General features: G+C 43.0%; 1 protein-coding gene across 2 annotated transcripts in view; it reads left to right on the top strand.

Moving 5' to 3' along the window:
• MATN2 (matrilin 2) overlaps positions 1–25,138 on the top strand; it is a 669,488-nt gene that overhangs the window by 372,424 nt on the left and 271,926 nt on the right. For both annotated transcript variants that reach the window (XM_078686985.1, XM_078686983.1), the window contains exon 4: positions 7,322–7,444. In XM_078686985.1, coding sequence (XP_078543111.1) covers positions 7,322–7,444 — 123 coding nt within the window. The remainder of the gene's footprint in view (positions 1–7,321; positions 7,445–25,138) is intronic.

Genomic DNA, 25,138 nt, shown 5'->3' with positions numbered 1-25,138 from the left:
TTGAGCAGGTTCCCCTCTGACAAATAGATCTTTCCAGCTGTCAAACCAATTTGGCTTTACCGCTACTCATGACAACCTGTGTCTAAATCAAGTTGGCTTTTCGAAAGCGAACACTCAAGGTCATAAAGCATGTATGGATTTATAAATGTAAAACAGATGACATCAATCAAACGTCATTTAGCAAATTTATCGATGTTGAGGGTATAGAGATAGAGGTTGCTGAATTTGAAGCACCACTAAATCCCACAAATCACTTTGTGTCAGTAGATAATTGAGAATATATACACAAGAAACTTTAGACATTGTTTTAACATCTGGAACCTAAACCACACTTAGTAAATTCTCAAAGTCATAACTCCAGAAGGTTTTTCTGAATAATGAAAATAATCTTTTATAAGTCCATACATAATCCTGGCAGATAACTGGTTTTCTAAAACAACAATGGTCCCATGCAAGGATAAAATACAGTATCAATAAATATAGACGCAAATCCAATCTATATTTTAGAGTGACATGTCCAGCCGGACAGAGGTCATTCAAGTTTACTTAATAAACACGTATCCAAAATATAACAAGAATACCTTCCACAATGCCCCTGTGAGGTACACACTTCTCCTAAGTGGTCACTAGCTTCTCTACCTGTGCACAAGCGGTTTTCACCGTCCTTCACTTCCTTTCTCACTGTGATGTCTGATACAGCCCCCCTATATTCTCTCGAATATATTAACAAAATCTGTGCAGGTCCATCCTTATTCTCTGACCAAGACGAAACCAATGTTACAAGCAGTACTAATCTCTCTGATGAACTTGAAAAACAAAAGAAAAAATATGTGAGACTTGAGTTGATGACCTTAATGCTTACCCAATACCTTAAATCCAACACGATTCCCCTTGGCCTCCAGGTTAGAAACATCCCAGGAGTCTTTACGGACAATCCAAAATATATATCGGGCTTTAGTGGCATAAGCACCACCTGTTCCAGGCACTGGCTAGTGCTAGGGATAGAAATTGCAGGCGAGGAACTCAAAAAACTTGAGGAAACTATCCAAGACTTAGAGAAGCAAATAGCTGATGACAAGACTATCACTGATGTAAAGGCCTTATTAGAGAAAATTGAAAAACAATCTCTGAATTTCATCGTATTGAGCAAACTAAAAAATCTAATAAAGTCAAAAAAGACATCAAACTCTTCACTCTAGAACGCGCTTACCCATACTTAAACAAAGACTTCTATACAAATCGTAACTTTCAGCAACATCAGCAAACCCCGAGACCCTGGGGACGGTTTAACAAAAGGAATACTGTGGTGGGATTCACCGACTCTTCAGCAGATTCATCCGACAGTTCGGACCCTGGGGAAGGGGGAAGTGGACATCGACCTAATCAGATTCCTTTTTTATCCAGGGGCAATCCAGAACCTCAGAAAAGAGGCAGGGTGAAGCAACAGAAACGATGGCAAAACCCCCCGGGGGAACGCCAGACCAGGCAGAAGTTTTATCAGTGGTAACAAATACTACTAATCTGAATGTTATCCCAATCTTCAATATCTCTAACCATGCCTTGACCACCCAGGAATTGTCCATCCTTAGCAAAGGGTTATCTTTTGTCCCAACCACCTACCCGAATTTTCTAAATCTACAATCTGAACTGCTTGTCTTCTTTAGGAAATTGAGACTACGCTCATATTTTGAGCTTAATCCAATGGAGCCCAAGAGTGTCACGACTCCTTTTCGCCCCCCATCAACCTTCTCCCCTACATCCAACATGATTCCTAAAGAAATTATAACTTTTGAAAAAGTGATTCTGAAGGAAATCTCCAATATAGAGAAATCCCATCTCTTTATACCCTATAACATCTCGTTGGAAGAGAAGTTGGCAATCAATTCTCTTAAGAACAATACCAACCTGATTATCAAGTCAGCGGATAAGGGAGGGGGGATAGTTCTTCAGGACCTTGAAAACTATAAGAATGAGCTTTTACGCCAGGTATCTAATACTGACCACTACTGTAGATTACCTTGTAATCCCACTAAGGATATTCAGAAACTTATTAAAGCCATTACTATGGAAGGTCTTGAGACTGGTATCTTAAGCAAACATGAATACAATTTCCTGAACACTGTCAACCCAAGAACTCCTGTTCTTTACACACTACCAAAGATCCATAAAAGGTTGGACAATCCCCCAGGTCGACCAATATTGTCTGGGTGTGGTTCAGTTTTAGAACCTTTGGGCCACTATGTTAATTTCTTTTTGAAGGACTTTGTGCCAACAACTGCGTGCTATATTAGAGATAGCATGCATATGATTAATTTGATTGAAAACCTTTCTTTTGACCCCGAACATGAGACTCTATGTACATTAGACGTAGAGTCTCTATATACTAATATCCCTCAGAGAGACTCATTGCTTGTAATGGAAAGCATACTAAACACAAGGACGCGCCCCCACAGGGTACCTACCCTGTTCATAATACAGCTACTGGAGATCTGCCTTACGCAGAATTTTTTCTTCTATGACTCGGATTACTACCAGCAGGTGCGTGGTTGCTCCATGGGCGCCATTTTTGCGCCTACCCTGGCAATTCTATACATGGACTGGCTGGAAACACATACCATACTGTCTGGTAGTAACCCATTTCATCAGGGTATACACGTCTGGAAGCGCTACATAGACGACATCTTTTTAATTTGGGATGGCGCCATTGAAGATTTACCAGGCCTCACACACTGGCTTAGTAATAATTGTAATGGCCTTACATTTACTTTATCTTACAACAAAGAAAGTATCCCCTTTCTCGACCTGACTATTCAACATCATGAGGGCCTTCTATACACATCCCTATTTCGCAAAGCTACTGAGAGGAATACCCTCCTGAGTTACAATAGTTGTCATCCCAGAGCGCTTAGGGATAGTCTACCCTATTCACAATTTCTGAGGCTGAGAAGGAATTGTTTTAAGAGAGAGGACTACTTTACTGAGGCGGATACACTATCTGAGAAGCTCAGGTTTAGAGGCTACCCTAAGCGTCTAATAAAAAACGCTATGAAAAGAGCTTGGTACTGTCCCCGCGACGCCCTACTAGAGCCTAAACAAAGTGAGAGTCAGAATAAAGTAGTGTGTGGGACCACATTTTCTTCCATATCCAACCGGGTAAAACAGTGCATAAGAAAGGACTGGCACATTTTGAATTCAGGCCCCCTCAACTGGGACACCCCACTCTTTGCTTTTAAGAAAAGTAAAAATCTTAAAGATCAATTGGTAAGGGCAGCGTTACCACCTTCAATTGGTAGGAATATCACACTACATGACCATTGGTCGCTACCACCCGTATTGGGCCATTTCAAATGTGGCTCCTGTGTGGTTTGTGACCTAACAATTGAGAGTAAGGAATTTGTATATAAAAATGTAAAGAATGAACTGCATACTTTGACAAATTGTAATAGCTCTAATCTCATTTATGCTATTCTATGTCCATGCAATTTGATATATGTAGGCCAGACAAAACAAAAAATTAAACAACGGATATCCCAGCATCGGAGCCGCATCAGGTGCAAAACTGCAAATGCACCCCTGGTTGAACATTTTGAAAGCAAAGGGCATACTGAAAATGAGATTCGCTGGATGGTCATTACACAAATCAGAATACCACCAAGAGGGGGTGACCTAACGCGTATGCTGAACAGAGAAGAATTAAAATGGATACTGAAGACAGACAGCCTGAATTCGGGCTTGAACCTTCAAGAGGAATGGACTGCTCTAATTTAGACTGGTCAGACATATTTACAAGACTCTGGAATGAGTGCCGCGCACTTTATTGTCCCAGAAACGTTTTTTGTAAACTATGAATTCTGAAATGTCACTGTGCATGGATATCACCTTATATTTCACCTAAGATGGCTCCTGCACCAGACACCCCTTGTTTATTTCTATGACCGTTCCCTCACGTGCACTGGCCAATCACGACACACCCGCCCCTTCTTCACTTCCTGGTCTGAGCACAACAGCACGCCAGGGAACACCTCCATGAACGCCGATTCAGGTGAGTTTGACAGCCTGGCCTTGTCCCTGACTTCGTCAGATAGTCCGTGGTTCGGATCGTAAAACCTTTTCCCTGATTCCCATAGGCTTACCCTGGCGCCGTCCGGTTGCGACTGTGTAACACGGACTCCGGCAGCCCTTTATTCGGTAAGATTAGCCGCAGTTTACTTTTCAACTTATTCACCGGCATAAGGATGCCCGACCTCTAACACTCAGATTATTAATTTATAGAGGCTTGCTGGACCGGACCATACTGAGCATCGACTCGCCCTTGGTCCCTTTCGCACTGCCTCGGTAAGCACGCTATTCTAGTGTCTCCATCCCTCTTTAGCGGGCTACCATCTATCCTTCCTAAATAGGCACTGCCGCTGCAAAGCACCGTGTTCACTTCGCCCAAATGTGCCTGCTCACTGCGCCTTGCATGGTAGTAATCTCGCTAAGAGTCCCCGGTTCACGTTAGGTTGACAGATGGAACTATATTCTTAATTTCATGGCCACCACCATTTTTTCACCTACAGAAACGGCGTAATAACTTCACTCTGCATGGAAGGAGTATGTTGTTACACCCTGCACAAAGAGTCACTTCATTGTCATTTTTAAATGTTATTGTCCTGTTCTTAAAATGTCATTTCTTATTCTTTCCCAATTTCCTTTAGGCAATTTGAGGTTTAGTGTTATAAGGCAATTATTTATTTTTGTCCTGATGATGGTTCCAATTATCCTTTAGGGGAACCGAAACGCCGTCGACTTGCTCATGCACCTTATACAAACATATTTGATTGTTAAATTGATGGAATGGTGCTATTTGATATTTTCTGTACAATGAATGTGTAAACAGAAAAACGTTGGTTTGCCTTTAAACCCTTCCTATCCTTTCTTCAACTGTACTCACCCCGTAAGTGTTGGGCACAGGCTTGTGTACCTCACAGGGGCATTGTGGAAGGTATTCTTGTTATATTTTGGATACGTGTTTATTAAGTAAACTTGAATGACCTCTGTCCGGCTGGACATGTCACTCTAAAATATAGATTGGATTCGCGTCTATATTTATTGATACTGTATTTTATCCTTGCATGGGACCATTGTTGTTTTAGAAAATTGCTCCCCGAGGTCCCTAGCAGACTGATTTGGGGTCCCTTGTTGTTACAAAAGGCAGATAACTGGTGGCACATTAATCACAGAGTCAAAACTCTTTTCTATCTCTTCAGCTGGAAGAAAGAAATGCTGTCCATAGGCGGGCCTGTGGAGGAACTGAGACTGTGGTCTTTAACACTGACTTGTCTTTTGGTGGTGAGCCAGAATAATTAAACTAATCTTATAGAGGTCCGTTCAGAATCATGGCAGATCACCTGTGGTTCTTCTTTAATGACAGATTCAAAGCCTTAGCTAGCCCTTTGGCTGGAAGAACTACATTCTCTCTGTAGATGACCCCTTTAAAGAACAGGGACCTTGGTCATTGACATTTGTGCCTTTTGGTGGTGAGTCAGAATAATGGAACTAATATTCTCGTGATCCATACAAATCCTGACCCCTGTAGTCCTTTAATGACTGAGTCTTAAGCAGCCTTTGCAGGAAGAAAGGAAGGCTCTCCCTAGATGATCCTGTTGAAGAACTTGAACATTGGCCTTCATGGTTATTAAACTAACATAACATAATAAAACTATTCTGGGATAATATCACTGACTATAGAGGCGATTCTGGCATCTGTTAGTCATCGTGTTATGCCATGTGTATTTGGAAAGCGCACTATTACCCGGAAGGATCCTGGCGCTGAGCAGGTTTGCATGGCTAGCCCTGCCTGTGGTAGGTTGGTTAATGAAAAGCCAGGTCTTCAGCTTCTTGTGGAATTCAAAAAGGTAGGAGAAGGCTCTGATGTGGAGAGTGAGTCTGTTCCACACTTAGGAGCGATGTAAGAGAATGCATGCCCAGACTCCCTGAGTGACAGGAGGGTGCAGAGGACTTAGATAAAGGAGCACCTGCCGAATAGCTAGGGTGTTGCTCACCCGGGTATTTATCTCATAAAGGGTAGAAGAGAGGATACTGTGAGAGTGAAATCAGACAATGTGAGTCCCATTTGCTCTAATAAGATGCACTGTCTCAAGTCTCACTTCATCCCTCTGTAGGCCCAGTTTACTTCCTTTGATTAGATGTAGCGCTCTTTCAAACTTAAATATTCATTAGTCCTGAATTTGCAGGAGTAAGACCCACTCACAGATATTTTGCCAAATCAGACCATGTAATTTGAAAACAATATGGTCAGGGGCCCCAAGTTTTCCTTAGGGGCCAATCACTGTCACTGCCAAATGCTGGAGTTGCTGCATACCAATGCTGCTTAGTCTTGAATTCACTATTCCCTGCTCAGATTATTTTTCATCCCTTCTTTCTCTGTTTGTCACTGTTTTTCTATGATTGTCTTCCTTCTTCTTTCTCCCTTGTCTTCCTTTATCTCTTTTTCTCTGGGTGCTCAATACTAGCAACCACTGGCACACATTTTGCACAAACATAGGGTCAGTTAAGCTAGGCTAAGCAAGGTCTTAGACTATGAAATGTTGTGTTAGGTAGGTTTGATTTTATAAGCTGTGCTAATTATATGCACTCAGATTTCTACACAGCAATAGGTTTAGGTCAATGCTGACAACTGATGGAAACTACCCGATGTTTGACTTGTTCATGGTTTATTCCAATGCTTTTGCGCCTACAATGGAAGGAGTTAGTGCAGGATATATACTGCAATATTTCATCACCAGCTTGTCAAATAGTAATTTGTTGTATTTTACGTAGTTTTTCCGTTTAATACCATTTAGGGTTGAAAGACTGAACAACAAAGCGCTTGTTATAGGAGCATCACCTGAAGCAATTATTTCATTGGCCTCTCCCAGGGCTTCTTGTTAGGTAGTCTCTAGCTTGAGACCTCTCTCCCCTTTTCCTGACTTATTGTGATTAATTATCACGTCTTCTACTTTTTATCAGTCAGATGCATTGCATGCCACATGCATTGCATGCAATAATCTCCCAGCCACCATTTAGAGCCTCAAAGTTATATATTATCCATATACACCATAGTAAGTGAGTCAAGAAGCGGCAGGAATGTATGCAAGTTGCACAGACAGATCACGAAGACCATTTTCAGAAGTCCATGACCAGGGTGGGGTTCTATGTTCGTAGTCAAGGTTGATCCAGGCACTGTTATGTGAAAACATGATGATAACACTGCTTTTTGTAAAACATGTACTTCTTGTTATTTATTTGCTCATCTAACCATTTGTATTTTCCTTTTCAGTTACCCATCTCTGTGCCACATTGGCTCACGGATGCTCTCAGTTTTGCATCAACACCCCTGGCTCCTACTTGTGTAAATGCCAAGCAGGATACCTTCTCAACCCGGACCAGAAGACTTGCAGCAGTAAGCTTCTCACCTCATCTCTTACCTACTGTAAAACAGTGAAACATTCAAGCTCTAAGGGGGCAGGTGGAGGGGGCACACATGTAAAGTGGCTAACAGCTGTTGTCGCACACAGGTATGGCTGTGAAACACATTTGTCATTTAAAAAAAAGTCCTATGCTTAAAGTTTACTTCATTTTCACCAAGGCCCAGGCACTGCAGATATGTTGCTTAATTGACTTTCTAATACTATTGTTTTTGAAAGGCAAGCATAATGATCTGTCTCTGCTTATTTATTAGATTAGTGATAGTAAATGGAATCTCGTGGTATGGCCATTCTGTTGTCATGGTGTGTCCCTCAGAACTCAGCAGGACTGGCAGTTGCTGCTGGCTGGTGATAGGAGCACCACTCACTGAAGAACTGTATATTGGGGAAGCGTGCAGGCTTTGTGGCTGCCAGGGGCATTTTTTCCAGGATGTGTAGGGAGGTTGGCAAAGGTAAAGTCGTGGTGTTCACGGAGGAAATATCTAGAGCAGACCATACCTCACAATCAGATTGAGTTGTATTTGTATGTGCATCGAACAATGAACACAAATACATGGATAGTGTACATTTTCAAAACCTTTTTTTTTTTTTTCAGTTTAATAAGTTTTTATTTTGCGTAAAAAAAAAATAATACAACAGAATATAACAGCATGACATAGATCAGAACCAATATGAGACAATCATGAAAGATAAGTGGAGATGAAAAAAAGAAAAAAAAAGGTTCAGATAAAATATGAAATGGAAGACAATAGTAGAGAGAAAGAAAGAGAAGAAAAGAAAAGAGAAAAAGAAGAAGAGAGAAAGAAAAGGGGGAAAGGTTAGGGAGGGGGAGAAGAGGATAAGAAGGTAGAGAAAGGTAGCCAGGTAAGATCAGATTTGATTTTTAAGGTGACAGAAGTAGAAGAAGCAATTGCAATTCTGTGCTCATCGCATACAAAATTCCACCAGGTATGCACAGACAATTTAGAGTTATCCTTCCAGCAAGACAAAATTACTTTGAAAGCAGTTGCAATGAGAAGATCAAACAATTTAGCGTTATACGAATGTAAGTCCAAAACTTCAGATAGGGAACCTAAAAAAATATGCAACGATGAAAAAGGTTCAGATAAATGAAAAATACGCATGCAATATTTCCAAACTGCGTTCCAAAAAGTGAAAACTGATGGGCATTCAAATAAGAGGTGAGTGAGTGTGCCAGGGAGAGATGAACAGGACCAACAAAGGGGTGAGGAGGAAGGGGAGAATTTTGTTATGCTTACTGGGGTAATTAGAGCTCTATGGTAAAGAAAAAAAAGTGACTGAGTAATACGGGCTGAAAGCGAAGTCTTAAACAGTTTAGCCCATAAGTGATCCCAAACATCAACAGATAACGAGAAAGATAAATCAGTTTCCCAAACAGTTTCAGTAACAGTTTTAGGCCTAAGGCCAACATTGTCTAATAACAATTTATAAATTAGAGCAGCTTTGGGTATTTGTTGAGTAAAGATAGTATATAATGGAGTGGAAGGAGTAAGGGAAGGAAGGAGATCAAAAGTAGGAAGGGTAGATAGGTGAGATAGAATGGCAGAAGTAATAATGTCAAATTCTTTGCGAAAATGTACAGGTAAATCAAACATAGTTTGCATTACATCAAATGAAATAATGGATGAATCAGAAAAAAATTGGTACACAAACATAATATCCTTTTCTTTCCAATACTTGAAATAGAAAGATTTACCCTTGTACTTAAGATATTTGTTATACCATACGCTAGAGGAAAGAAAAGTTTGTAGTGGGGACGAGTCTTTCGAGAATATATTATGCAACAGAGTATGTGAGTATTTCAGTACAGGGTGTGTAGTCAAGAAGGAAGAATTGGACATAAAAAGGGTTTGCTGGAAAGAAAAATCCTTTAACAAGGACCTCTCAATAGCAATCCATCTGGGTAAAGGGGTATCATTGAAATCAAACGCCAATGAGAAGGCTTGTTTTATTAAAAAGGCAGAATGGTACGATTGAAAATCAGGAAAGCGGACCCCACCTTCAGATTTTGGGCGTATAAGTTTATGTAAGGCAATACGAGGTCTTTTATTATTCCACAGAAACTTGGAGCAAATGGAATTCAGCCGATTGAAAAATAATTTAGGGATTTTCACAGGTAGCATGGAAACAGTGTATAAAATATGTGGAGAAATCATCATTTTGATGGTGTCTAAACGACCCCACCATGAAAGGAAAAGGGGAGACCATAATTGTAGGAGTGATTGAATCTTTTGAGTAAGGGAGGTAAAGGTCAGTCTGAGTGTGTCACATAGGGTAGAGGAAAACCAGATACCCAAGTATTTGATCTTGGAGGGACACCATGCAAAATCAGTTGATGCAAACATATATTGGTAACAAGATGAGTTAAGGGGTAGGACCTCCGTTTTAGAGAGATTAAGTTTATAACCAGAAACAGAGGAGTATAAGCGGACTTCTTCTAAAAAAGGAGGAAGGGAGGAGACAGGGTTAGCCATGTAGACCAGGACATCATCGGCATATGCTGAAATTTTTGTCTCAATCGATGACTGTTTGAACCCCTGAATTAGGGGGTTAGAACGGATTTTGATGAGGAAGGGCTCAAGACAAAGAATAAAAAGTAAAGGGGAAAGAGGACAGCCTTGTCTTGTTCCTCTGGATAAGGGAAAAAAATTTGAGAATTGGTTATTAACAAAAACACTAGCACGGGGAGCAGAATAAAGTAATTTAACTAAGGAAATGAAGTGGGGACCAAACCCAAACCATTGTAATGCTTTAAACATGAATTTCCAATTAATGCGATCAAACGCTTTCTCAGCGTCTAGGGATAGAGCAGCTAGGGGGGCTTTGAAGTGTTTACTGCGGGAGATAATATTGGCAAAAACACGAGCATTATCAGCCGCAAGTCTGCCTTTTACAAAGCCAACTTGATCGGTTGTAATTAATAGAGGAATAAGGGATTCGAGGCGGGCCGCTAAAATTTTGGCAAACATTTTACAATCGTAATTAATAAGGGAGATGGGACGATAGTTTTTACACAGGGAATGATCTTTGTCAGGTTTGGGGATTATGATAATTAGGGCGTCCAAAAATGAACCAGAAGCTTTAGCATTTGCAATAAAGGAGTTAAAAAGTTGTAAAAGATGGGGGACAAAAATAGAGTGCATGTTGGCGTAAAATTCAATTGGGAGACCATCTGGACCAGGGGCTTTCGCTTTCTTGAGGGAGGTAATTGCCTTGAGGATTTCCTGAGGGGTAATTTCAGACTCTAATTGATGGAATTCATTAGGGAGAGATGGGGGAGGAGGAAGGTCTTTGAAGAAACGAGAGAGATTATCATCATCAGGGAGCGTATCATCAGTATACAGGAGTTTGTAAATAGTTATGAAAAACTTGTGCAATATCCTCATCAGAGGAAACCTTCGTATTGGTTGCCTCATTGAGAATAGAGCCAATGGATTTACGCTCAGATTTAATTTTGAGATAATTTGCTAACAGTTTCCCCGCTTTATTCTGGCCCCCATGAAATTTAGATTTAATCTTCAAGAGGGTGTTACAAGCTTCAACTGTGGCAATTTGATTGAGTTCAGATTTGGCTTTAATAAGTTGGCGGAGAGCGTCAGGATTCTTGGACGAGAAGTAAGAGTGTTCAAGGGTCTTAATGTTGGAAAGTTGGGTGGTGTATTTATCACGATTGAGTTTCTTTTTCCGAGAAACATAAGAAATTGTGAAACCTCGTAAAGCAGCTTTAAAAGCGTCCCAATTATTTGAGACTGACGTGTCTTGGGGTAAAAAAGCACATAACCCAACGACCTTCATCATCCGATTGAGAAGATAGAATTTGAACATCCAAACCTTTCCGAAACAATATAGCAACACCACCTTTTTTATCAACAGCAGGAGAAAATACAATCTGACCCACCCAAGCCCTCTTAAGTTTCAACGATTCAACATCTGTACAGTGAGTTTCTTGGAGAAAAGCAATCTGAGCATTTAACTTGGATAAATGGGACAATACCTTTTGACGTTTAACAGGGTTGCCAAGACCACGAACATTCCACGTTACAAAGTTACACATGATGGAAGGCAAGGGAGGAGGATAACAATTGGGTCCAATACACTGCAGGTAAGGAACTACAGGGAGATACAATGGAGACAAACAAGTTAGAAATGAGAGTCAAATATGAAATATAAACAAAGGCAATAAAAATCGGGTAAAAATAAAGAAACAATAGACGAGGATACATCACAGTCATTAGAGAAAGCGAGGAGGAACAATGAGGAGTATTGGAGTTAGCAAGAAGAGGGGAAATAAGTGACACAAAGAAGAGAACGGAACATAAATGAGCAAGAGATACACATGAATGGCCTGTGAAAAAAAGAGGAAAAAAAAAGGAAAGACAAAGAAGGAAATAGATGAGAAACAGATCAATGCACAGAGGCCAGATCTGAGAAAAAAGAGAATACCAAGATAGTAGGAGCATGGAGACGCCAATGCGGGCGCCTACCCTGCAGAGCGAGGAAAACGCGGGAATATAGATAGGATATAATCAACAAGAAGAAGAGAAAAAGCAAATATTGACAAGAGAGAGACCGGGACAAGGCCACAACAGTCGTCAAGACAGAAGAAAAGTGAATGCAGAAAATAGAAAAGAGCTATCTTCAGTCATTGGTGTCCATCGTGGAAGTGGAGACAGTTAGTAGATACTCTCGAAGCTTCTGTGGATCATCAAAGGTACGAGAACGACCATTGTGGGTTATTTTGCAGAGACAAGGATGTAGGATTCCATATTGAATGCTTAATTCCCTCATACGTGGACGCAGACTGAGGAAGTCCTTGCGACGTGCATTCGTAGCATTCGATAAATCCTGGGCTATGAAGATGTTATGGCCCGACCAAATGAGGCGTCGTTTTGCTCTTGCAGCTCTAAGCACAGTCATTAATTCAGTGAATTCCAGAAAAAGTAGGATAATACCTCTGGGTTTGGCCGGGTTAGCCGTTGGACGTCCCAAACGATGAGCACGCTGTATATTTAGAGGGGTAGATTCCGGTTGGAGTTCCAAAAGTTCGTAGAGGAATTTACGGATGAAGGACACCATATCGCCATCCCCAAGGGACTCCGGAACACCATAAATACGGAGGTTATTCCGTCTGTTGCGATTTTCAAGGTCCTCTGTGTGAAGTTTCAACTGCTGTATCTCCTTTTCAAGAATAGGAATTTTTGTAGAGACATCCTGGACGTCACTGATGCGTTGTTCTAGTTGCAGGACTTTATTTTCCATGACGACCCATCTGTCTTCTATCTGCTTGAGCTTCTCATTAGTTGCCACCATGAAAAGTTGTAGGCCACGAACCTCTTCCAAAATGGAATCCAGCACAGGGTTCTGGGAAGAGCGAATTGGAGATGGAGGGTCATTCTTTAGGCGTTTCGGCGTGGTACCGGTGACAGACGATCTCGCATGGCCTGCGTTCTGAGACATGATGCCAACAGAGGGGCAAACTAGGAGAATCGCAAGAATGGAGGTCACACCGCAATAGTTAAAATGTTGAGACCCTATATATAGAGATATAGGAGGTACTGGAAGGAATAGGGCACAGAAGAGGTAATACGGAGAAGTGGAGAAGCAATACCTCAAATCCACATGAGATGCGTCGAAATGTGACAAAAAGCAGTTCAATACACAGTGAAAAAAACCATCCAGGAATATAGTATGAGAGAAACAGCAAAGCGTCTATAATATATGGGACCCACAGGGGTCAGTTGGTGGTCCACGGAGGATTGTCAGCAGAGGAAAGGAAGGTAATAGGCATTGCGTAGGGAGCACCACAAAATGGCCGCCTCTATGTGGTAGAAGAATAAGTAGGGGTTATGAAGAGAGCTTTTGGCGCCAAAAGTCATTGAAACATAGTAGAAGCAAGATGCGCATCCCTTAGCACATACCTTGTGGAAATATGAGCATTTGTTGCAGCCGGAGGATGAACGGGCTGGTGAGGCGGTAAAAATGCCAGGAAAACGGGACGCGATCGCGGCGGCACAAAATGGCGGCCGCTCGCGTCCCGCAATAGGTAGAGATGATGCAGCTGAAAAAAGAAATGAAAACGGCAATTATAGAAGCCGCCGCATCTCGCAGCACACGGGGACCATGTTCCGCCGTGCAGGGATGCCTTTTGCCGGTCTCCGTATGCGGGGATAATGCCAGAAAAAGAGCCGGGAGTCCCGCGTTGACACGGAGCTCACACAGGCAGCGCCATCACTCGCCGGCGCGTAAGCCACGCCCCCATTTTCAAAACCTAAGCCCAATTCAAAAGGCTTTTTTCTATGACTAGTAATGTATTACTAGTTTCTGAAGTGTGAATTACTCTGAATTTCAAGGGCAGATTCACAAAGCATTTCTTGAAAGTAGGTATGTTTAACTAGAGGTCTAAGGTGTTATTTTCCCATGTATGTCTAGGAGTAAGCCATTCTTACTCATGGAGAAAAGCTTTGTACTCTACGAAATAAAAAATATATTTTGAGACTAACCAAGTATTACTCATGAAGATTCATGAGTAAGATGTGTCCTAGAATGGGTTAGGACGAAATTTACAGGATTTTGAGTAATTGACATCTAAGTGTAAGATACACCTACTCATATGTTATGTTGTGGTTGTTATCTCATCTGCATTAGTAAAGTACACATTCTACCACTGGTAGGGCCTCGCAGTCCTCTGCCCAATCTGAGGACTTTCCATATGGTTGTGGGTTAAACATTGCAGACTGACATCTGTCACAATGTAGTAAAAATATTCTTTTCAGATCTTATTTGTGGTTATGTGTATATTTATTACTCACTGAGCTATGTGTGTATGCTTTAATGTGCAAAGGTGAAGATCATGGGGCTTTGTTTATTGCATTAACACCTTCTAGTGTGTGGTATGTGAGCGTGTGTGTGTGGTGTGTGTACGTGCATGTGTGTGCGTGTATGTTGGATGTATGCATGTTAGTCTGCTGGATATTGGTGTGTTTGTCCCCACCTGTGCTTCAGAATTTGTTACTGCTCGGTGGGAGCCATTTGTGCTCTGTGAAAGCTTATATGCAAGCACATAGGGCAAACCTAACGAGAAGGACAGTGGATGTTGCATGTGTTTGAGACAAATAGTACAATCAAATGAGGCCTGGTAATGCAGTACTAATGGTTTTGTGAACAGGGCCCACACGATCAGATTTACTTGCTGGAGCAAGTGTTAATAGTATCTTACGCCAGGAACTGTCACCCTGGATTACAAAGGATTTTTCTATGGTTTAAGACCACCCTTGGATTAAAGCAGTTTAAATATTGTATTGTATGAATTGACACAATCTTGAGACAGGGAAAATATAAGTAAATTAGGCGCTTACCTCTGATTAGAGGCACTCGAACATTGGCATTTGACAACGTATCTAAGATTGGAGAAAATTTGGCAGTTTCTTCAATGTGGGGCGGTTAGATTGAGGACTTTCTAAGCAGGGACTCGCTCAGTCGCACTTTCAATTGAAAAGGCATTTTTCATTCTCTACAATGTTTGACCACATGGGCAATTCTGCAAAAAATGTACACTAGCTTGGCGTAGTGATCTAAGTAGCAGCATGGCAATTTTCGTACAGATCTGTGTAGGAAAAATAAAGTCAAAATGGGGGTGAAAAAGATGTGTTTTCCCATTTTATGTCCCATAGGAAAGCTTGTTTGAGCCTATATCTAAAAATGCTGAACGAATTTACACTCAACCTAGCATGAAAACACAACTATACTCAGAAAGTATGCTTTCATTGGTTTGGTGTAGATCGTTTTAGTGGTATTTGAGATCTAAGCATTTGAAAAAGTTGCTGAATGGGTTCTAAAAGTTGAACACTTTTGTATATCTTGGCCATTTTAATTTGTATAGGATTCACAAATCTGATCCGCAGATTTTGACAAATCCAAAATGTTAAAAAATAAAGGATCCCAATCGAACAATCCAGCCTTTTATCCCATCATTCCTTTCAATTCCACTGTTCCAAATCTGGAACCATAATTCTGATTGCTCTGATTGCCTGGCCGAACTACGGGTAATTTCCGGAGCCAAATTCCAAGTTATACTTCTTATTCCCTTGTAATTCCCTGGAAAATATCCAAACTGCAATAACATTGCTGTGAATTTATCACACATGTTCTGATCCCCCTTTGCTTGCTAAAATCTGTTACTGGCTGCATTAGGACATCCCCTTACCTTGGTATTAAAGCATTTACGCGTTTAATCCAAAATGTTGTAAATTGAAAGGAGCACAGCACAGCAATCTCGTGGGAATATCTGGTAAGTTTATTCGTAGCACAGAGACAAAACGTACATCTCACCAGCTGACCAGACTCCAACTGCCGAGTCTGGAATGTCAGCTAAGTGAAGTTAGAACATAGGAGCTATCATAACATTCTGGAAGTATGAGCTAGTAAGACGTGAAGAAAAGACTATATTGAATTGTATTTACAACAGTTGACAGAGTCAGAATCCTAATTAAAAAGGAAATAGTAGATTATAGAGTTCTAAGGCACACTCTGTGGTATGGATGTGTAAGTCAAAACTTCAAACTGATCAAATCCTTCCAGTGTAGTAAAAAGTAACAATGTACTAACCATGACTTCTCCATCAACCATTCAATGATCCTCTGTCTGACCATCAGTAGCGGCTCCTGAAGGGAGTGCTGTCAGGCGGTGACACAGTCCGGTGGAGGGGGTAGTAAACTCCGGAATATGGCCGAAAGGAGGTAAGTATACAAATAAATGGATAAAGCGAATTTCATTGCGCGTGGTGCATTGCATTTGGCTACCCCCTACCCTGCCCCTCCCTGGCCCTGTGTTACCGCCCGGCAGCACTCCCTCCAGGAGCCACTACTGCTGACCATCTATTTTCCTTTCTCAAAGACAATCACACCTAGACAAGTTAACTACTTTAACATGGGCACGGGCACATTTGTATAATGTTTCACTCTGTGTACTTAAGAGCTGATGCATATGTGTTTCTTGCTAGTTAGCGCGCAGCCAACAGCACCGGATGTGGTGTTTTAAAATCAGGCCCTGAAGAGTAGTTACACAATAACAAATTTATAAGTATGTGCAGAACGGATACTATGTGGTTTTCACCGCATCCAAAATTTCAGTATTTTGGCATGTTGATATGTCAATAAAACAAAATGAATTTAGCAGGAAAATACTCTGCTTTTTCTCAACAAAAGTTTCACCCAAAATATTTATATTTCAGTCCAAATCTTCAGCTCCAATATAAGGCTTCAAAGCGAGGGGGAAAGATGATGAGGCAATGATAAACAAACAAAAAACATTAATAATTTAAACCACATAAAATATTGTATATCTTCAGTGCTAAAATATTCGTAATGTACAATTATATTCCTAATATAAATGTTTAAAAAGTGAGAGGGTTGTTACATATTCATCAAGGTCAAACTAGATGGGTGCCTTCTCCTGTTAGTAAACATTTATATTCCTTCTACTCCTACCCACACAAACTACGTCAGGATACATCAGTTGATATGCATGCTTAATGTATTACCCTCTACTACACACACAGATTATTTGGAATGCACCCATTCCGATCATAACCCACAATACTTGCACCTCATGTGAGATACCGGACCTTCCCCGATCCCAACTTGGCTCCTGCAACCCATTATACTAGATTACCCTCTCTTTCAAACTTCCCTCAGTACTGCTCTAGAACAATACTTTGACCTGAATACAGACACAGCCTCTTCGAATTTGTTAGAATGGGATGCACTGAAGGTGACACTCAGGGGATGATGTCTGGGCCTGGGTGTGCCATGCTGAAGCAGATAGAGGGTGAACTGTCTCAGATAGAAAAGTACCTCCTGGCGCTGGAGACCTGCACAGCAGTTGATCCGTCGTGTACAACTGATCTTGAAAGAGTGAGAGACAACTATGCTGCTCTGCTAGAGGGCTTACAAAGTCTGAATTACGGGCCCACTCAGCTAGAGTACACGCAACTGCTGACCAACTGGTCCTCTGAATGGCTGATCCAGCAGGAGCCACCAGTATATCCAATAGTCACAATGAGGTCAGTTGGAGGCACCCTGATATACACACAACTTGAAATTCACATTGATATGTTCCCCCATTGAACCTTACTTTACTAGTCTGATAGGTTTCATTTCCCGATGCCCCGCCCATTTACATTTACATTTACGTTTACGCTTATGAGTTAGCATGATGTGTCTAACCAATGATATATTCATTTATGCATTTACGTTCATATTCTTCATCTAATATTCATCTATGCGTGTGACATTATTATGTTTTCTTAGCTTAGCTTGTGTGCCACCATATTGGAGTGTTTTTCTCTGCGTGCGAGTCGCACTCGCTCACCCCTCCCGTAGGAATAGAGAAAGAAATGCTAACGCAGTAGTTTTCCTTTCTCGGCTAACTGTGATCGAAACTATAGTAAATTCATTATCAGTGGTGTTTTCATGTGCTGGAGACGCTGAGGCCTGGCTCCGCGGCCTTAGGGCCGAGATAAAAAATGTTGCCATCGCAGGTGCAGATGCCTCTTGTGTGAGGCCATTGTTCGCTCTTCCAGGGGTCCAGTATTTTTCCAGACTGGGCGTGTTTTACTCTAATGTATCCTGTTATAATGTATTGCTGTGTTAGAATGGGTCAGTCCTCTCGGCGCACTCTTAGGGGTGAGGTCGGACGGGGCCCTCTCATATGGGAGTTTGTGGCCTAATAAAATTGCCTTGTTTATTGTTCTCCACTGTCCGGCTGACTTATTATTGGGTAACTATAGGTGAGTGTGGTAAGTCACTCGGGTGGAATTGAGCCACGCTTATCAGATGGCGCCCGAACAGGAACTCCGCGATAAGGATCTTTCTCACCCGTAAGTGGGTAGCAGAAGGGAGGGGACCCTCTGGTCGGCACGGCGGGTCTGGGTACCCACTTTGATGCCGAGCTTGGTTCTCACAGCGCTGCCCCACCCTGCTGATCGGGAGAGGTCCCGGGTTATGATCCTGCGCCAGAGTCCGGAAGGCGGAACTTTGGAGCTGACCGTGTTGGTCCTGGCAGCCGGTGGTGGAGAACGGTAGAGGTCGGTACCGCTTACAGAAGGTGAGTGGTCCGACTGTTGATTGAGGGAGCTGGGATGCTCCACGAGACCGGTGTGTCTCTGGTGCGAGTGGCGCCCTGACAGACTTAGTGGAGATTGGGTGGACGTTTGTTTTGTCATCCGACCGGATGGTACTGCTGTCGAGGCGTGGCTCACTGCGGATGGATTTTGGGACTTACCCGAACCCCTAGGGTGTGTGGTTCGCTGGGCGCGGGTCCCGGATCTCATATGGTGTAGTGCGCAGCGATCTGTAGTGCCGCCCGGGAGTCGGATGTGTTCCCCAATTTCGGAACGATGTGTGCACTGTTCGGTCTGCGGTAGGGTCCAGGTTCCCCAGGACTTGGTCGACGGGCCTCGTCCCATTTTGGTAACACGTGATTGGTTGGGGTTGTTTTGGCGAAATAGGAAGTGCGACTACGTGTGTGTGTGTGAGTTTTCCGTTGTGATTGTGTGACCCGGGAGTTCGTAAGAGGAGGAGTGAAAGTTTCATGTTGGTGTAGGATTGAGTGAGTGGCGATGCCGTGTTTTAGTAAACTACGGTGTCTTGGGTGCTGGTGTGGCGCCTCAGACACTAGACTGGCCGAGAGCCAATCCGCCCCAGTGGAGGGCTCCCCTAATTTCGAGATGTATGTCAAACATGGACTGCCTCCGATTTTGTTTAACACTTTGTGGCACAGATATACGAAAGGAAATGTGGATTTGCAGTGGCCTTTGACTGGTTCTTTCGATGTGGCAAAATTAGATTATTTACAAGACAGATTGTGTGCTAGGCGCAGTCGCCAGAGTATGTTCGATTCCCTGAGGATGTGGCAGAAGGAAGTAAAGGAGCGACAGCTAAGAGAAGAGAAGGTAGCTCAGAAAAGAGCGGCACAGACAATGGCGCAGAAGGCGAGAGAACACACTAAGAGAGAGAATGAGCAACGGATTGAGCACGCAGACAGGCTTTTCAGGTTACAGGACAACAAAAGCTATGTGGTAAGAGAGGAGGAACAAGATGAGATGGAGGACATTTTGAACGCTCGCCCCCCTCCCCCATATGCCCGCAACCTTTGTACCCTGTGTTGACGGGTTCTGTTTCCTCTGCAGGGGTTTCTGTTCCGCAGACGAGTGCCTCTTCCTTGTCTGGCACCCCCACCACCTCCTCCGTTTCCGCTCCAAAATTGTTGAGTGATGTTGAACAAGCTTTGTCTTCTCTCACTTCTTCATTGACGGCGCCCTTGGTCTCCCTCTTGGCGGCGAGCTCACCTGCCCTCTCGGTGGCCCTCCCTGCGCTTCCTACTGTTTCTGCTAGCGCTACCCCTCAAGGTGGGTTGGTGACCCCGGCTCGGGGTGCGGGAAGTGGGATGCTTACTCAGGTACGGAAGTTGCTCACGCTTTCTGCTGTCGGGTTGGATGAGAAAACGGTGGTGGCTAATCAGGCTTGCCAGTGGGCTAGAAATAATATTTATTCAATTGAAGACATTTGGTCCACGATGAAAGATTATGAACCCCTGATGAAACAGCATGCTTTATGGCATATGTCGACGACATTGATAGCGTTGTGGGAACAGGGATATGGTGGGGAGGCACCGGCGATTCTTCATGACATTAAGAACAATGCCTATAGGGTTAACACTGGAATGAAGGATGTGTTACGCCGTTTGAGGTCCTTGTTGGAGTATAGAAATGAGTTGCTGTCGGCGGGAGAGACCCGTTTCCCTGGGGTACATCCAATGCGGGAGGTACACCCTATTTTCCACCCTGAAGTACCTGAGGTGGTAGACCCGGTCACTAATAATGTCACCCGAGTTCGTGTCGATTCTCATTTCCAAGAACAATGGGTATATACGCCTTGGAAAAGGAGCGAGGTATTAGCATTGAAGGCCCAGTTGCCCGACTCGAGAAAAAATCCGACTGCCTATTATAAAGAGCTAACAGAAGCAGCTTCCTCGACGGTCATGACCTTAGCAGATATAGAGTTGTTTTTTGGACTGTTGGTTCCGGTGGATGTGTGGAGACAGGTAAAGGGTACGGACCATGCAGAAGAGCTGGGTGGTACCTGGGAGGAACTTAAGGATTGGGACAAGGAGCGAAAGCCAGAGGAGAAGCCGAAGGCTGAGATTTTAGCGTTACCAGGACGCATAATAAAATATGTGCACTCACTTATTCCTCCTAAGAAGGTAGATTGGGATAAGTTGACTGCATGTAGACAGAAAAAGGATGAGGCGGTTTCAGATTTTATCACTCGTTTTGAAGAGACTTTCATGGATTTCAGTGGTCAGGATATCTCCCAAGATGGAGGCCTGCGCCTTTTCGTTAATAGATTCGTAACAAATCTGTTACCGGAAATATCAGCTCGATTGCAGGCGTCAGAGAGTACGTGGACGACATCCACCCCCTCTGGTATTCTGAGTATGGCTCAGTATTATGAACATAGGGAGAATGAGAATAAAGACAGACAAGAAAAGAAGGCCAAGGATTTAAAGACAAGAGTGTTACTGCAGCAGGTGGCGAAGAGTCGGGGACGTGGAGCCCCACCTATGGTAGCTGGTCGAGGAGGAAGTAGTTATGGAAGGGGAGAGAAAAGAGAGCGTCTGGGGCAGAATCAATGTGCTAACTGCAAAAAGGAGGGGCACTGGTGGAGAGATTGTCCGGAACTTCAGTCCACCGCCGGACAAGGCAGGGGACGAGGTCGGGGTGAATTTCGTAGGGATGATAGACAGTCTGACGGAGGCAGGTGACTGGGGGGGAATTGCTTTGATGGGGACAGAGATAGACAACACTTTCACTCGGGTGGAATTGAGCCACGCTTATCAAGTCAACGCTATCAGTGTCTGCATCAAACATCGAATCCTTCCTGTCCACACTGCCCTTCCCTCAATTGACTCCGGCCCGCGGACTGTCTTAGATGGCCCTATAACACCTGCAGAAATTTAGGCCCTTGCCACAGAGAAATTACCAGGTCCAGACGGTCTGCCAACCGTATTAAACAAGGCCTATGCGGAGGTCTTGGTTCCTCACCTTCAGCGTATGTATGATGAGGCACTTTTGTCTTCCCACTTTCCTGAGTCCCTTTATGAAGCCACACTTGTCTCCCTTCCAAAACCTGAGAGGGACCCCACGATGTTGAGTTCCTATGGACCATTGGCGTTAATAAATACAAATTACAAGATACTGGCTAAGGTATTGGCAGAGAGATTGGCAACTTTAGTGCTTCCTCTTATACTTACAGATCAAAATGGGGTCGGCCCAGCCGGTACCACCTCACCTGGTCACAATCAGGATGCCTGGAACCAGATCTTGAAAAGGTATTCGACTCTCTTGAATGGGCCTATCTATTCGATGTCCTCTCACAATAGTGTATTGGAGCCGATACCTCAGTTTAGTGCAAATCCTTTATGAACGGCTGACCTCGAGGGTCAAGATGGAGAATCTTATATCTGAACAGGTGCTGGTGTGCAGGGGCACTTGATAGGACTGTCTCCTTTCCCCTAATTTTCTCCCTGGCAATAAAACCACTGACCCTAGCCATGCGCTCATTGGCAGGGACCTGGGGTATATCCATGAGCGATGGGGTGCATGCTATATAGCTGTATGCAGATGGCCTCATATTGTATATCAAGATGTCCACTCTGGTCTGAATGGGATACCCCATCTCCTCGAAAAGTTTGCGTACTTGTCTGGATTAAACTTGAATTTGGGAAAATCCTGTTTATTTCCATTTGTTCCTACCTTTCCTGACCCAGCTCTCACTATTAATGGAACACCTGTGGCTTGGCAACCGTCCACGGTCTGCTATTTGGGCATCAGGGTTGATCATGCAGACCAAGATCTATTTGATGGTAACCTTACATGGACTAACGTCTCTTTGAGATGCTGTTGTTATCGGTGGCCGGGTGCATTTCTCTTTTGAAAATGGTGGTGCTTCCCTGCCTCCTCTATTATATTAAATTTTGCCACTGTATATTCCCTCATCCTTTTCCGACTTCTTGAAAGACTTATCTGTAACTTTATGTGGGATAAATCTTGATGTAGAGTGGCCCTCTCAAAACTGTATTCACCAACTGGTCAGAGAGGGATGGTGGTGCCTAAATATGAACACTATTAGCTAACATCCTAGCTTCAATGGGTGGCTCGCTGGATGGCAGGAATGCACCTTGCAGAAATGGCAATGGATGCCCCTGCCTGGAGTAAGGGTGCCCCCTCCATCTGTTTCACCCATGCACTAAGGCGTCCCGGCCTCATCCTGTACTATTACATGTGGTGTACCATTGTTTTCACCGCAGCGTATATCTTGCTAAACAGGTTACGCCTATGCCCTTTTAATTCCAATGCTGGGCACGCCCCGGAGCCAAAGGATGACCCTCGTCAGTGGAACCAATGGCTTGGCATGCAGCAGGCCTCCACACAGTTGGTGATTTATATTGTGATGGCATACTCCTCTCATATGAGACACTGATGCAAGGAGAGGTACTACCCCAGAGACTCTTTATTAGCTATACTTCATGGGTTGCAACACCATTTAGGGGACATCTCACAAGAGCCTCAATTGAACCTCACAATTCAATATTTTCATGTCATGGGTATGGCAGGTCATCTTACCCGCTGGTTCGCAGGCATGCTGCTACACCACTGACATTTTTGCGACAACGATGGGAGAATGATTTAGCTTGCCCCTGCACTGCAAAAGAATGGAATATGCTTTTAGCGGGCCCTACCAACATCCCTGAAATGCCAGGTTCAGACTGATACAACTTTATATCATACACAGGGCATAACTCACACCTGAGAAAATCAACCGTTATTTCCATAGAACAGACTCAGCCATCCCTTGTTGTGATCAGCTAGACACTGATATTCTCTGCATTCTGTGGGCATGTCCATCACTGCATCATTACTGGAGTGAAGTGACACGTCATTTGTTCACCTGTACTGGGAGCCAACTCACACATACATGGGAGGTTTGCCTGGTAGGTCTTTACTCCAGTGACAAGAAGCACAGAGCAAACACACATTTTTTTTGATCTAGGCTTATTAGTGACCAAGCGACTGATCACCCGGTGCTGGAAGTCCCATGAGCCTCCATCGGTAGAGGCTTGGCCACGTTCTGTCATTATCTGGGCCAGTGCAGAAGGTGTGTCCCTACATAGAGAAGATAACCTGGGCCTCCGCAAATACCCTATTTCCTCTTATTCGAATGCTATTCTGACCGATCTCCAAGCCTGCCTACAGGCTGATGTGGGGATACATGAGACTGCTGGTCCATTGCTTACACCTGCAGAAGTGCACCCACACACCGCTTCAAGCTGCAATCAGCACTGTAATTTTAAATACTGCAAGCTGTATACTGAGTTGATTGTCATTTTTTTACTTATTGAGGATAGTCGGGGGTGGAACGGGGCTATTTGTAGTTGCAGCACATTGCTTTCTTTTTCTATATCCTGTTGGTAATGGCTACTGAAAGTTGATATGCGATGAATGCGTTTGATGTCATTACCATACAATGTTGCGGTCAGGATTTCAGTGTATTACACAAGTGAGTTGGATGTATCATTGTAATTTAACCGTTGAATCCCTGTGTAAAATTGCTTTTGTCTGCCAACTTTATACCCCTGAGATACATTCTCCAATGTCCTGGTCACACTGTATTATCGCAATGCCCAACTCTATTTCCTAATTGGATTATGCTTATACTGTGTTTTACTGTGTCCTGATATTGTAATGTTCATATACAAAATCTTAATAAACAGATCAAACACAAAAAATAAATGTTTAAAAAACTAAAGTTATGGTTGCTGGGAATTTTAATTATGAAGTTAGCTAATAGAATTCTGACTGCAAAATGAATAAGCTCGTCATTTCGTATTTAGTTGGAAATCAAAGTTACTTGGGACAGAAGTAATCTGGAGTAAACAAAGTTGGACATTAAACAAAGTGTGTGGGGTATTACACCCCACAATTTTTAAATTAAAATAAAAGTAACCAAAATAATTAAGAGTCAGTTAAATTATTTTCCAACAAAAAATAATAAGGAATGTGGCTTAAAAGTCATTAAAAATATAAACATGGATGTTGCACAGCAAGTACTACACTGAGTTAAAAATAAACAGTGAAATCATGCTTTAGGGCAAAAGAAATATAATAATTTAGATCATCCACAACAAATATTCTAACTTTACTGATGCCTACTACCCCTCCTGTGGTATAGGTCATCAACCAGGACTCTTCAGCCACCTCTGTCCTAGGCTTTTCTTTGACTCTGACTCCAGTCAGCCTTGAGGCCTTGGTGCCAGGTGGTTCTTGGCCTTCCTCCTTTCCTTTTCCCTCGAGGGATCCAGGTCAAGGCTTGCCTGGTGATGTTTGATGAAGGCTTGCGGAGGGTGTGTCCATCCCCAGCGTCTTTTTATGATTTGTTCATGGGCAGTAAGTTGGGAAGTCTGCTACCATAGGTCGTTGTTGCTGATGGTGTTTCACTGGAATTTGGAGGATTTTCCTAAGGCATGTTTTGATGAAGGACTAAGCTTTGTTAGTGGTGGTTACTGTTGCCCTCCAAGTTTCTACTCCATGC

The sequence above is a fragment of the Lissotriton helveticus genome, chromosome 4_1, assembly GCF_964261635.1.
Source record: "Lissotriton helveticus chromosome 4_1, aLisHel1.1, whole genome shotgun sequence".
Lineage (NCBI taxonomy): Eukaryota > Metazoa > Chordata > Amphibia > Caudata > Salamandridae > Lissotriton > Lissotriton helveticus.
Note: the sequence above shows the minus strand (reverse complement) of the source record. Positions and strands in the feature narration are given on the sequence as shown.